We start from the raw sequence: 11,632 nt of genomic DNA on the forward strand, positions 1-11,632 counted from the left end.
AGCTGTTAAATATTTTAATAAATGCGACTTATTTTCTTGATGTTTTGATAAAGACTATCGAAAATTAACGCTGCTTTCGTGTAAAAAGTATAAAGTGTTTGCCATTTTCACTTTGACCCTCTTCTCTTCGATGAGCCGGTCAAATTAAAAGGACCGTTGTAAAAAGGGCCGAAAGCGGTATCAAAAAATACTAATAAGCCTCAATTGACTGAGATTTTTATTTTTGGAACTAATTTTAAAACGAAGTTTCTTAAGCCCAGTTACAGTTTGCGATATTTGCCGCGGGGAACAAAAGAGCATTTTAGTAGCCGAGAAAATCTATTGACCTCGTAGTCTCTTTATAGACGTTATTAGTCGCAAAATATTTGCTCTTTGATTTGTTTCGCTGTGTTTAAAAAGGCGTTATTAGCATTTTCAACGATCGGGTTTCACAGTCGGTCGCCAAAAGCATAGAAATCTCGATTTATTTTAGAGACATTTTCAATTAGTGTAGTAGGTTTGCGCAATTCCTTCTAAAAAGATGTATAAAAAGAAAGAATAAAAATTGAAATCAATATTAATAATTTTATCATGTTAGTTTAAAGAAATTCATATCTAATTTTATCAACCTGTTTCAACATCATGAGATTCTGATTGGTCATATTCAATGAACGTCAAATGGATGTTTTCTAGCAATTCCCTGGGTGTTGAAGCAATGACTTGTAGAATGTTTTATGCAGCTGGTGTAATAACTCTTCACGGCTACATATACTTTTACTTGAAATTGTAATATCATAGTATCGTTCAGAAATTTGGTTGAGTGCAGGTTTGAACCTTTGAGGAACTTTCAGCAGCCGAAGTTTTTGAAGGTAAGGTTTTGATTTTATCCCCCTACTTTTTCTCTTTGAATTTTAAGTCTTCAAACTTTCGGCGAAAGGATTTCTTACGTAGTTACTATTTTGTATTAGAGCAAATAAATTTGTCAAAAGCTTGATTGATGTTTTTTGGAATTTGAACCCTGCAATACATTTTCATCGGGCAAAAACATATCTAATCGATAGTTAAAGACTGTATCCAGTCTTTCGGTCTTTACTATTTGCAATCAAGGAATTAAGTAATGAAATAAACTTAAATCACTCTATTTTAGATCCGTTGCATTAAACCATATCTGAAATGAAGTTGATATTAGCTGCCCTAGTATGCATCATCTACATATCCGATGTCCAGGCAGTCCGTTGTAAAGCCGGATACCCAAAACTCGGTAAAGGGGTGACTCCACCGAACTTGCCAGATACGGAATGTTCCGGACCGAATTTCGAAGACTTGTGCTATGTGATGTTTACAGACTACAATCTCCCTGGATTCGACAAAGAAGCTTATACCTATGGCTGTATTCTTAAGGTACATCATCATGTGATCTAGACTATTGTTATTGTTATTGTCAAATTATCAGATCATTTCATCTGTAGACTTCCTTTTTTCTTTCGAAATTCGTTTTCTTTTTAGAATTTTCGTGATTTTGAACACTTTCTTTCTCTCGATTTCGTCAGCGATGACGATGAGTTTTGATATTTCTTTCAGTCAGTTTTTTATGTTTATTAGAAAAGTTCTTTGCATAATTGCTGCCGTCAGCATCATCACTAAAGTCCATTCTTGTTCTGCTTGCCATTTTTCAACTAGTACTTCAATTCGAGAATACCGTGCATAATATTGATAATTTTGGAATCATTACTACTGAAAAGCTCCCCCTTCCTCCTTACTACAATGCTGATGGTCAGTCTCTGCAATTGTTCGGCCGGAATACCAGGTCAGCCAAGTAGTAAGGGGGAAGGGGGAATACCTGATAAAATTAACTTAATTTTTAAAAATTATCATATATTATGCACGGTATTCTGGCAAATTGTTAACCGTTGAAAGTCTACTACTTACTACCTCATACCTGATATGTGTACCAAATTTCAAAAAAATAATTCACAATTGTTTTGTTTTTTGTAGCGAAGCGATCTAACTAAGTTTGCCTCCCAGCATTTCCGGTCCTTCATTGCTTCTCTACCTTTCTCTCCAGGGATCGTTGGGTAATTGCAACAAAACGTTCAAAAGATATGGTGTCGAGAATCATTACTGCTGTTGTAAAGATGCTGGATGTAACGATGTTGACTTTGCACGAAATTGCCATGAAAAACGGAAAAGAAGAAAATAGAAAGAAGACATTTGTTTCAAAGAAAAGATTCTAAAAAACTTATTATGAGTTGCCATTATTCTTGGATGTTTTCGGAGCCTTTTGCAACCTTGGCTTATAAATTTGATGTAGATTTCAGATTTTAGAGGGTCGCACCGTATTACTTTGAATAAACACCCCGGGCGTTTATTAAATCTTTGGGATTTTAGGAGGGGCGTTTAAAAGAAGGGGTGCGTTTATTCGAAGTAATACGGTATTTTAACATAGAGAAGTTTCCTCATGTTTTACGTTCAATTATGCAAGTTTGAATTTATAACGAATTTCGAGAAAAGCACTGCTGGGGTTTTGTTAGTTGAGCTAGAATCTGAAATTGAGTTTGCTTGACTCCACAATGTTCAAAAGCTCTGATTTTTCAGCCTTAGACGAGCTTTTTAATATCTGAGAAATTTCCTTTAGTACTCTAATGATTCGGACCTGGTGCAGTTTATTTTAGATTTGCACCTACACTTGTATGTACTTAGTCCCACTTAGTCCCATTAGATATTTACCCGCAGAAATATTCGGTGAAATTCGGTACATAATTTCCTAACAAATCCAATAAGGCGATGCCAATTTAATTTGTTGTTTTACGGGCCAAGCTATCCAAAAAAGAGGGTCGGTCGGCGAAAAAATGAAAATAAAAATAGAGTTTAACCTATATAAAATCTCCTAAAAAAGCAGCAAAAACTACTTCCTCTTGACAAAAGTGCGAAATAGAAAATTAAAAGAGACAAAAAGGTTGAATTCAGGGATAAATTGAACATAAGATTCTCAAAACCTGGGAAAAGCTACCAAAATTTTGAAAATTTGGCATATACTACCAAAATCAATTTTATTTTTATTTCGATTTTGGAATATCAGTGTCGGTCGGGCCCGTAAAAAACTAATCAAATTGTTCTCGCCTAATCACAGAATAGCAAAATCCAGATGGAATGGACTTTTAGACTCTTTCTAAGTTGTATTTGTTGGCTTCTCTATTCAGTAGCAACATTTCAGCAAAGTCAGCAAAAATTTGGATTGAAATAGAAGACTAATTGATGTTATGCAAATCAAAATGTTTGATATATATATAATCCTTTTCCATTTATGTAAAAGAAATCTAGAAATCATCACTAGGTTTCTAGGTTGTATCCTAAGGTTTGATGACCGCCACTAAAACTGTTCTGTTAGGAAATGTCGAGGCTTATCAACTAGTAGATCATTTTTTCTATTTCTCTAGATCGCATTCGGTGATTATGTAGAGCACTTCAAATTACTTGAAGATATCATGCAGAAGATTTACCCCGCTTACCTCAAGCTGGAACAAGCTAGTATCCGCAGGTAGCCGTTTCTTAAAAAGTTATCTACTTACCCTTATCTGCCCTTTTTACGCCGGCCCTACTTTAACGCCGGTCCCTTTTACGCCGGCCCTTATTCCACCACAGCCTAATTTTGGGCTTACGCCAATTAGGGCCGTAAATAACGCCAAAACTTGTAAAAATCGCTATTCAGGCTTCAAAACAGTAAGTGTTAACTAAAATTTACATTAAAATGTCATCTTTCAGTATTAAACTGTTGAAAATTCCATTGAAAATCATTGATTTTCGAATAAAATGGATAGTTTTCATCCTTTAATCATGCCTAAAATCCTTTAAATTGAGAAAAAATGGTCAAAAATTAACGCCGCTTTTAGGTAAAAATTGCAAAATTTTGGCCCTTTTTACGCCGGCCCTTTTAACACCGGCCCTTATTACGCCACGAGCCCAAAAATAACGCCAATAAGGGCCGGCGTAAAAAGGGTCGATAAGGGTGTTTAAGTATCATCATTTATTACCTACTACTTTTAAATGCAATTGAAATTGCTTCCATAATGTACAAATTCTTTAACTAGATTAACTCCCTTAAGCATTAATAGTGTTTTTGCTGGCGAAAAGAGCTCAACAATGAAGGTTTACACAATACTTTTGAATATTAGCCTATCCCGATCCTAACACGCGATTTCTTTTATCACGGTTTCGAACGCCGCGAAAAGCCGAGATCGTCTAGTACAGGCAATTTGAATAAGAGAACTTAAAGTACTTTGAAATTTTGTCGAATGATGACATCATTATATTGTTCTCTTTCAGGAAAGTCTTCAAATCAGTAGCGGATGATTGGTCAGCTTTGAAAGGGAAATCAATCAAAGAGTGTGTCCATGGTTATTTACACCTTGCTCAAGCTATCCCACTTTATGGATCCAAACTTTTCAAGGCTCAGGTAATGATGGCATTCTTTAGTAGAAGTGCCGGTCGAAGCGGGGAGATTAGGGAGACTTCAGCCTCTCCACATTTGAGCAAAATAGATTTTTTTCTCAAATTCCTAGCGAATTTTATCTCATTTTTAGCCTCCAGCCTCCCCACTTCTATGACCCGAGTAGGGATCATAGGTCAGTCAGTAACGCGGGGACACGCCTAACAATATATAACGATTGCAGAATCAGCAGACCTGAGGCTTTTTCATGATTAGGGACTGGTCTTTTTGCCCAAAAACCAGGCCTCAGAAATGTTCATTTATTTATTTCAAAGGACCTAATATACGGTAGTCTAAGTCTGAATCGCAGACCCCTACAAAACCCCAGGTAGTATAGTATACCTATAAGGAGCACGAATCCGTTAGTTGATGCAAGCAGCCTCGTAGTTTAGAGGATCTTTGATTCATTGATAATTAAGGGGTTTGAAGTTACGCGTCAGAGTTTGGCGTTATTATTACGAGGAAGCAAACGCAGATAAAAATCAACTGAGACAACTTGGGTACAATTTAACAACTATTTGAGCGCTATTTTTTTCTTCTTTAGGAGAAGTTGGTGGGAAATGCGGACTCAAAGGAACCACCCACAACAATATGGATAGCGATTGACGAAGAACGTCTTCAAGTACTTTCAAAAGATTTGGTATACAAAAATTATTCTTTTGCTAGCAATATTTTGAAATGTATCAACAATAAAGTTATATTTCAAAAATCACTGATGATTGCACAGTAGCATGAAACATTTAGTAATATATTTTACATGGTGATTGTTCAACAAACACATTATGAAATGTATCAACATCTATGCTGATCCTTATCCTATAGCTAGCTTCTTAGCAAAAAGTCCCCTTTCTCGTAACTCACCCTTGTTCCTTAATATTTCAACTTCACATTGCCCGGTAACTTTTTTTTATCATGATTTAGATTTTGACGAAGGCTCGCGCATTTTACTGACAATATTTCTTTTATAAAACTTGCAGGAACCTCGTAAAAGTTACGAATGGTCAAACGTGGTGACATTTGGTGGATTTAAAGAAGATTTTATGATGGTCGTTCAAGATGTACTTTCTCCAGGAGATGCTGCCTCGCCAGGGGAGACCACTGATGTTACCAACAGACATCTTTTTGCTATGCCGCCTGGAAGAGTAAGTCTCCATCTTCCTTATTTTGTCATAACTTTTTACTGAACTATCTAAGATAAAGACTGGAATGGCAATGTCTGTCTATATTAACAAGGCACATTTTCGCAGCTTTGGTTAGCATTTTAAGACACAGTTTTTGTGCAACTTTTTTTCGACTATAGAGATTTCCATTCCAGTCCTAAAATTTAGGGATGATTTGACAATTTTTGTGCTTCATATTGATTAAACTTTTTATAAGTATTTAAGCATTTGAAGTTTGGTTTTAATAATAAAGCATTTAAAAAGTCTCTACAATTAACTTAAACGGACTTTTCAATTTAGGCGTCTAGATGTCTAGCTCAAATACCAATAGCAGACAGGTTTAGACTCGTGCCACCCATGTCTTTTCAGATTTAGGAAGATTGTACTTGTATTGCCCTCCCAAAACAATCTTCCTATTTTCATTAGTGTCTAAAACAAACGAAAGCATAGTTAGTTTGACGTCAATATCAAACATTACCGGCTGCATGGAGGTAGACTTTGAAGAGGACTCTATGGAATGCGGAACTAAACTCTCGCATTTCACACTTTTCAAGAAATTTGTTTACATGCTTAAACATTAGTGACCTCATTTGTCAGTTCTAATGCACCTTGAGTACTTTAACAGTAGTGTTATATATCTTATACCGTCATGCCAGTCAAAACATCAAGCAGGATTAAGTCGACAATCGTTCTAAAAAGATTTGAATTCTCTTTTAACAATATAAATGAACTTTGAAATCTTTTGCTCATCCTGTCAAATATAGGCTAAAAGTTGTTTTCTTATTTAAGGGCATCTTAAACATTCAAATCTCACTTTCTACATTCCAGTTACGTACATGCAAAAGAATTTTCAGGTTTTCGTGGTTTCCATGATCTAATCTTGCTTATCCTTACAACACCCACACGCTTCTTTTCAAAATGGTTACAAATTTCCAACCCACTCACATATTTGTTTATGAGAATATGCTCTGTAAAAATAATTGTGATAAAATTGATCAAAAATTATGAATATTTTAAGGATACCACCATCGTGGAATTTGGTAACTGAACTGAGAATGTTATTTTTCGTTTTTAACTGTAAATCGCCAATCATTTTCAATGCAAGGCTCACAACTTTTACAAAGATACCATTTTTTGCTTAACATATACTAAATTTAGGTTGAACTTGGGTCCTAACCTAAGAATACATTGTATAAAAGAGAAAAAATAATAAAATTGCGTACATCTTAGAATGTGGTTTTTATGTTTAATAGATTTGTTGAAAACGTAAGAAACAATACCGCAACTTAATCGGACGGACGATCATATTGCAGAGCAAAGTGCATCAAATCTCGCTAGCCAAAAAAGCTTGGACAAAGTACACGTTTAATACGTAACCTTTGCTCCAAAATAAAACAAGGCTTGATTCCTTCATATTTTATCGACCAAAGTACGTAAGACAACCTATGCTCATGACTTCGAATTGTCATCAGAATGTACTCTGAATCAGAATGGTCTAATTGCTATGTACTCGGAAGTACGGGGTCTTTTCAGAAAGATTTTCTTGGATCTGTGCAGATCCCATGTAAACAAAATTTATTAAGATTTGTTGGAGAGAGTTCCCATTTTATGTCTTAAAAGTAGGGTGAACGAACTAAAATCAACTAGCTGAAAATTTATTGAAACATTTTTTTTTTTTTTTTTTTTTTTCTTTATTGAAACATAAACACAGGGTACATTACGAACATATAATACAAAATACTACTAAACATTAATATAGTCCCTCCCTCCGCTAGAAACTTAAGTTATATCGCCAGAGGTAAGGCTATGAATAAAGGAAAAAGTAAAACAAGGTGTGACGTGGAGAGAGCTATGGTTGTAGTAGACTAAAATAACGCACCACTGAACCTTCCAGATTCATGGATATATTCAACGACAGAAAGAATTATAGTTTGATTTAAAATTAAAGTCAAGCTTTCATCACCGTATAATAAAAACCGACAAAAATAAGAAGGGTTTAGTGGGAGGAAAATAATACCTAAGTCTTGTAGTTTGTCGAATAGAGATTGTCTCGCATGGGAATATATAGAGCAGTGCAGAAAAAAGTGCTGAGTATTTTCAACTGAGTTAGTTCGACAACCACAAAAAGGGTCTAAAGTATCACGAAAACCATGCCTAAATTTGTGCTCGTTCAGATGACTGAACCCTACCCGAAGTCGATTTAGAAAGACTACACCTTGGTTGTCAGAAACATTAAAAACACGAGATTGTTTGGGTCTCAAAAATTTTAAAATTGCAATCTTAAAGGTCTTAACAGAAGGTAGATCTCTTATATTCGCGCCCAGGACATTCCACTGTGATATGCAGTATGGAAAAAAAGTATTACGAAAACGCTCAGTTCGTATATTAAGAAGATAAATAGGATTTCTTGTTCTTATGTTAACTGGCTCTGTAAACCTTTGAAACATTTAAAACTGTTGGAAGTCCTAACATTTCTCTTAAACCGCGTAAAATCCTGGAAATGTTTCGTCCACCCGCGTCCACTCTTGTTTGACTATTTATAGGACGAATCTCGCAAATCTTAAAGCTTCATTTTCACTTGCTTGGGGAAGGTTAAATAAAGACTTCCATTTCTTTTTTGATTTTAGACCCTTTCATTTCTTTATAAAAACGTTGTTCAAAATAATACACTGCATCTGCAACTCCCTACACTCAACGAAACTATTTATGACACCTACCATTCCCAGTTTTAGTCGCTAGAATCTAACTTTCTTTTTTTTTATTTGATAGCGGGTAATTTAGGGTAATAGCTTAAAATTCGTAAAAGATTGGCTTTTCTAGATTCCTAAAGCAGTCACATAACGTAACGGTGTCAGGAAATTTGCCCCGTGCCGAGAAATTCGGCCCCCTCGGAATTTGACCCCCATTGGAAATTTCCCTCGGAAAATCGCTCCCCAGGGAATTTACCCATTGGAAATTTGCCCCCCCCCCCCCCCGGAAAAATGCTCCCTAGGCGACTCTCCGCAATGCAAATGAGACTTTTTTAAAGCTCACTTTTCGATCAAATCGAAAGATTTCATTAAGAAACCCTAATGAGTCACACTCTACTATTCGACATTTGATTATTCTGTTAAAACTTTTGAAGCATCTTCTTGTCGGTCTGTCATTTCATTTCTAGTATTTAGGAAGGTGTTTAAAATTCGGTTTCCCAGCTTTTATCTTCCGAGCCGGAAAACAAGAATTTTTATTTCAGTAGGCACTTACGATTTATATGCGTCATAAAGGGCTTTTCCAGAAATAGTCCGTACCCCCCCTGTTGAGGATATCGGATATCCAGGGGGGTTAACGATTTTTGTTCAAAAGTGGATATCCAGGGGGTTAAATATATACAAGGGAGCGGATATCCAGGGGTAAAGTGTCTTTTCAAGTAAAAAATACGATATCCAGGGGTAAGCCTGGGTAAGCATCTTTATAAGAGAGAATATCCAGGAGGTTGAGCATATTTTTAAAAGTGGATATCCAGGGGGTTCAATACTTCGAAAAATCAATATCCTCAACAGTGGGGATAAATTTTTTCTGGAAAAGCCCAAACCTTTAAATCTAAAGTATTGTATGTAATGACCATTTTTAGTTCTGTTCACCGTAAACAACTCCATCGATGTGAGACTGATACTAAGTATGAGTCACACTCTACTATTCGAAATTTGGTTATTCTGTTAACTTTTGAAGCATCTTCTTGTCGGTCTGTCATTTCATTTCTAGTATTTAGGAAGGTGTTCAAAATTCGGTTTCTCAGCTTTTATCTTCCAAGCTGGAAAACAAGAATTTTTGTTTCAGCAGGCACTTACGATTTATATGCGTCATAAAGGGCTTTTCCAGAAATAGTCCGTACCCCCCCCTGTTGAGGATATCGGATATCCAGGGGGGTTAACGATTTTTGTTCAAAAGTGGATATCCAGGGGGTTAAATATATACAAGGGAGCGGATATCCAGGGGTAAAGTGTCTTTTCAAGTAAAAAATACGATATCCAGGGGTAAGCCTGGGTAAGCATCTTTATAAGAGAGAATATCCAGGAGGTTGAGCATATTTTTAAAAGTGGATATCCAGGGGGTTCAATACTTCGAAAAATCAATATCCTCAACAGTGGGGATAAATTTTTTCTGGAAAAGCCCAAACCTTTAAATCTAAAGTATTGTATGTAATGACCAACTTTAGTTCTGTTCACCGTAAACAACTCCATCGAAAGTAAACGTAAGGCACTTTAGAATCTGACTTCAACTTTTGATAGGTTTTCACATGTCTGTCAATGCTTGTTACCAGGTAAACAAGTGTAAAGACACTTAATGTCTCGGCAAAATCTTTAAACTTTAGTCTTTGTGCCAAACTTTTATTACTATTTTATACTTTCCGTTCCAAGGCGGTAAGGTTTGATATGTGGCGGAATTCAAGAGTCATTACAAAAAACTGTCAAAAATAACTGGTAGTCAATTTCTTAATCCTTTAAAAATCCAGAATTTGAGGTGTAAACCTGTAGTTTACTGGAAATCGAAGGGAAACATCATTTCCAGTAACAAAGGGTTGGACCTCCTCAACGGGGTTTATACAGTTTTTCTGGAAAAATCCAATAATTGACGTAATTTGGAACTGTGTTATTAGTTAGAAAAACATAATACTTGTAATTCAAGCTGGTGGTAGGAGAGCCAGAGAGGTCAGGACAGGATAGTGTTACATGTAAATCGTCATTGACAAACATTGTTGTTTTTGAATTAGTAAAGGAATCATGAGCTGGTTCATTGTGGAACCGGAATGCGCTCTAACACCATACCAAGATCAACAATAGTTATTTTTCTACTTTAAACAGTCTAACTGTATAATTTCTTCTATAGTTATATGAATCGAACCATCGGACCATTCATCGAAGGTTGATCCTAAATCTACAATTCTTTGGCTGTTTCTTTTGAGTAGACGTAGTGGTGTGGTGGTCATCGCTCTTAACTCCCGTCGGGGAGGTCCGAGTTCGATTCCCACTGTAGTACTACGGTTCACTTGACAAATGAACACCCCTTCGCCCGGGTCAACCCATACCATGCTAGGGGAATTGGGTACCACTACTCTGATACAAGAGTGTGGGCATGCCAGACATTGTGGTGTGTGGTGTCACTCATCCCGTTCTGTGTCTGCGATGAGCTATATGCTTTCCCGCGTAGTTCGAGTGTCATCACTATGCATCATGGTATCTGCGTGTCTCACGTGCACAGAACTAGCGGTGTCTGGACAGTGCTAAGCGTTCTGACTTGAAAAAGGAGGAATTCCTACTTTGCAAGGAGCAGGACCCATTTCACAATTGATTTTCATAAAACACAGCCATGCTGTATACAAAAATGTCACAAAACTCGCATCGTTTCAAGGTTTATTATTTTTAAAAATCGGAGAAAAATGCATCACGGGCAGAAATTCCTGGAAAATTCAAAAACTGACGTGGGAATGAATTTTCGAGTACTTTTTGAACCAGAATACCGTTCTTCAATTTTTCCAGATGTGTGTGGTTTTTTTTGGCGGATGCAAAGTCAATGAATTGAGCAGCATTGGAAAATTATAAGAGAACCCTTTTGCGACTTGAAGAAAAAAGCTCTTTAAGAATTTTTAAAGTGTTTTCTCCACCAGACTTTTTGTTCAGATTGCGGTCTAGGAAAAGGAGTGATCGTAAGAACCACAAATTACAATATCTAATCCTCTTCTACCTAACGGTAACATCGATATTCATTCAGTTGGGTTCTAAAACAGTATCATTTTTTCGAATCATTACGTATCTTTATCTGATGTTTTGCACACATATCATCGTTTTTGTGGCGAACCCTTTGAAAACTAAAACTATTTTTTACTCAAAAGCTGGTGCCAGTGTGATCCACTAAAGTCTGTAGCTCCAAAGTATATCAATGAAGTTTAAAAAGCCCCTCAAAACCACAGGTTGGACTCTTACCAAGGGTTCTTTTCAAATGTTTTTATTTCAAGAATATTTTTCGATGG

General features: G+C 36.2%; 2 protein-coding genes and 1 long non-coding RNA gene across 3 annotated transcripts in view; all 3 read left to right on the forward strand.

The window, feature by feature from the left end:
• The window catches only part of LOC136816477 (ubiquitin carboxyl-terminal hydrolase 9X-like), a 259,670-nt gene that overhangs the window by 38,430 nt on the left and 209,608 nt on the right, over positions 1 to 11,632 (forward strand). The gene's annotated exons all lie outside the window — the stretch shown is intronic.
• The window catches only part of LOC136812368 (pleckstrin homology domain-containing family H member 1-like), an 84,244-nt gene that overhangs the window by 29,112 nt on the left and 43,500 nt on the right, over positions 1 to 11,632 (forward strand). Inside the window, exons 28-31 of the mRNA XM_067068897.1 lie at positions 3,417 to 3,517; positions 4,303 to 4,432; positions 5,010 to 5,105; positions 5,443 to 5,607. Coding sequence (XP_066924998.1) covers positions 3,417 to 3,517; positions 4,303 to 4,432; positions 5,010 to 5,105; positions 5,443 to 5,607 — 492 coding nt within the window. The remainder of the gene's footprint in view (positions 1 to 3,416; positions 3,518 to 4,302; positions 4,433 to 5,009; positions 5,106 to 5,442; positions 5,608 to 11,632) is intronic.
• LOC136810891 (uncharacterized) lies at positions 733 to 2,221 on the forward strand. The gene is made up of 3 exons (XR_010847174.1): positions 733 to 848; positions 1,127 to 1,380; positions 2,045 to 2,221. It is a non-coding gene; the product is annotated as an uncharacterized lncRNA (long non-coding RNA).

Source organism: Clytia hemisphaerica, unplaced genomic scaffold (assembly GCF_902728285.1).
Source record: "Clytia hemisphaerica strain Z4C2 unplaced genomic scaffold, Clytia hemisphaerica genome assembly, whole genome shotgun sequence".
In the NCBI taxonomy this organism is placed as follows: Eukaryota; Metazoa; Cnidaria; class Hydrozoa; order Leptothecata; family Clytiidae; genus Clytia; species Clytia hemisphaerica.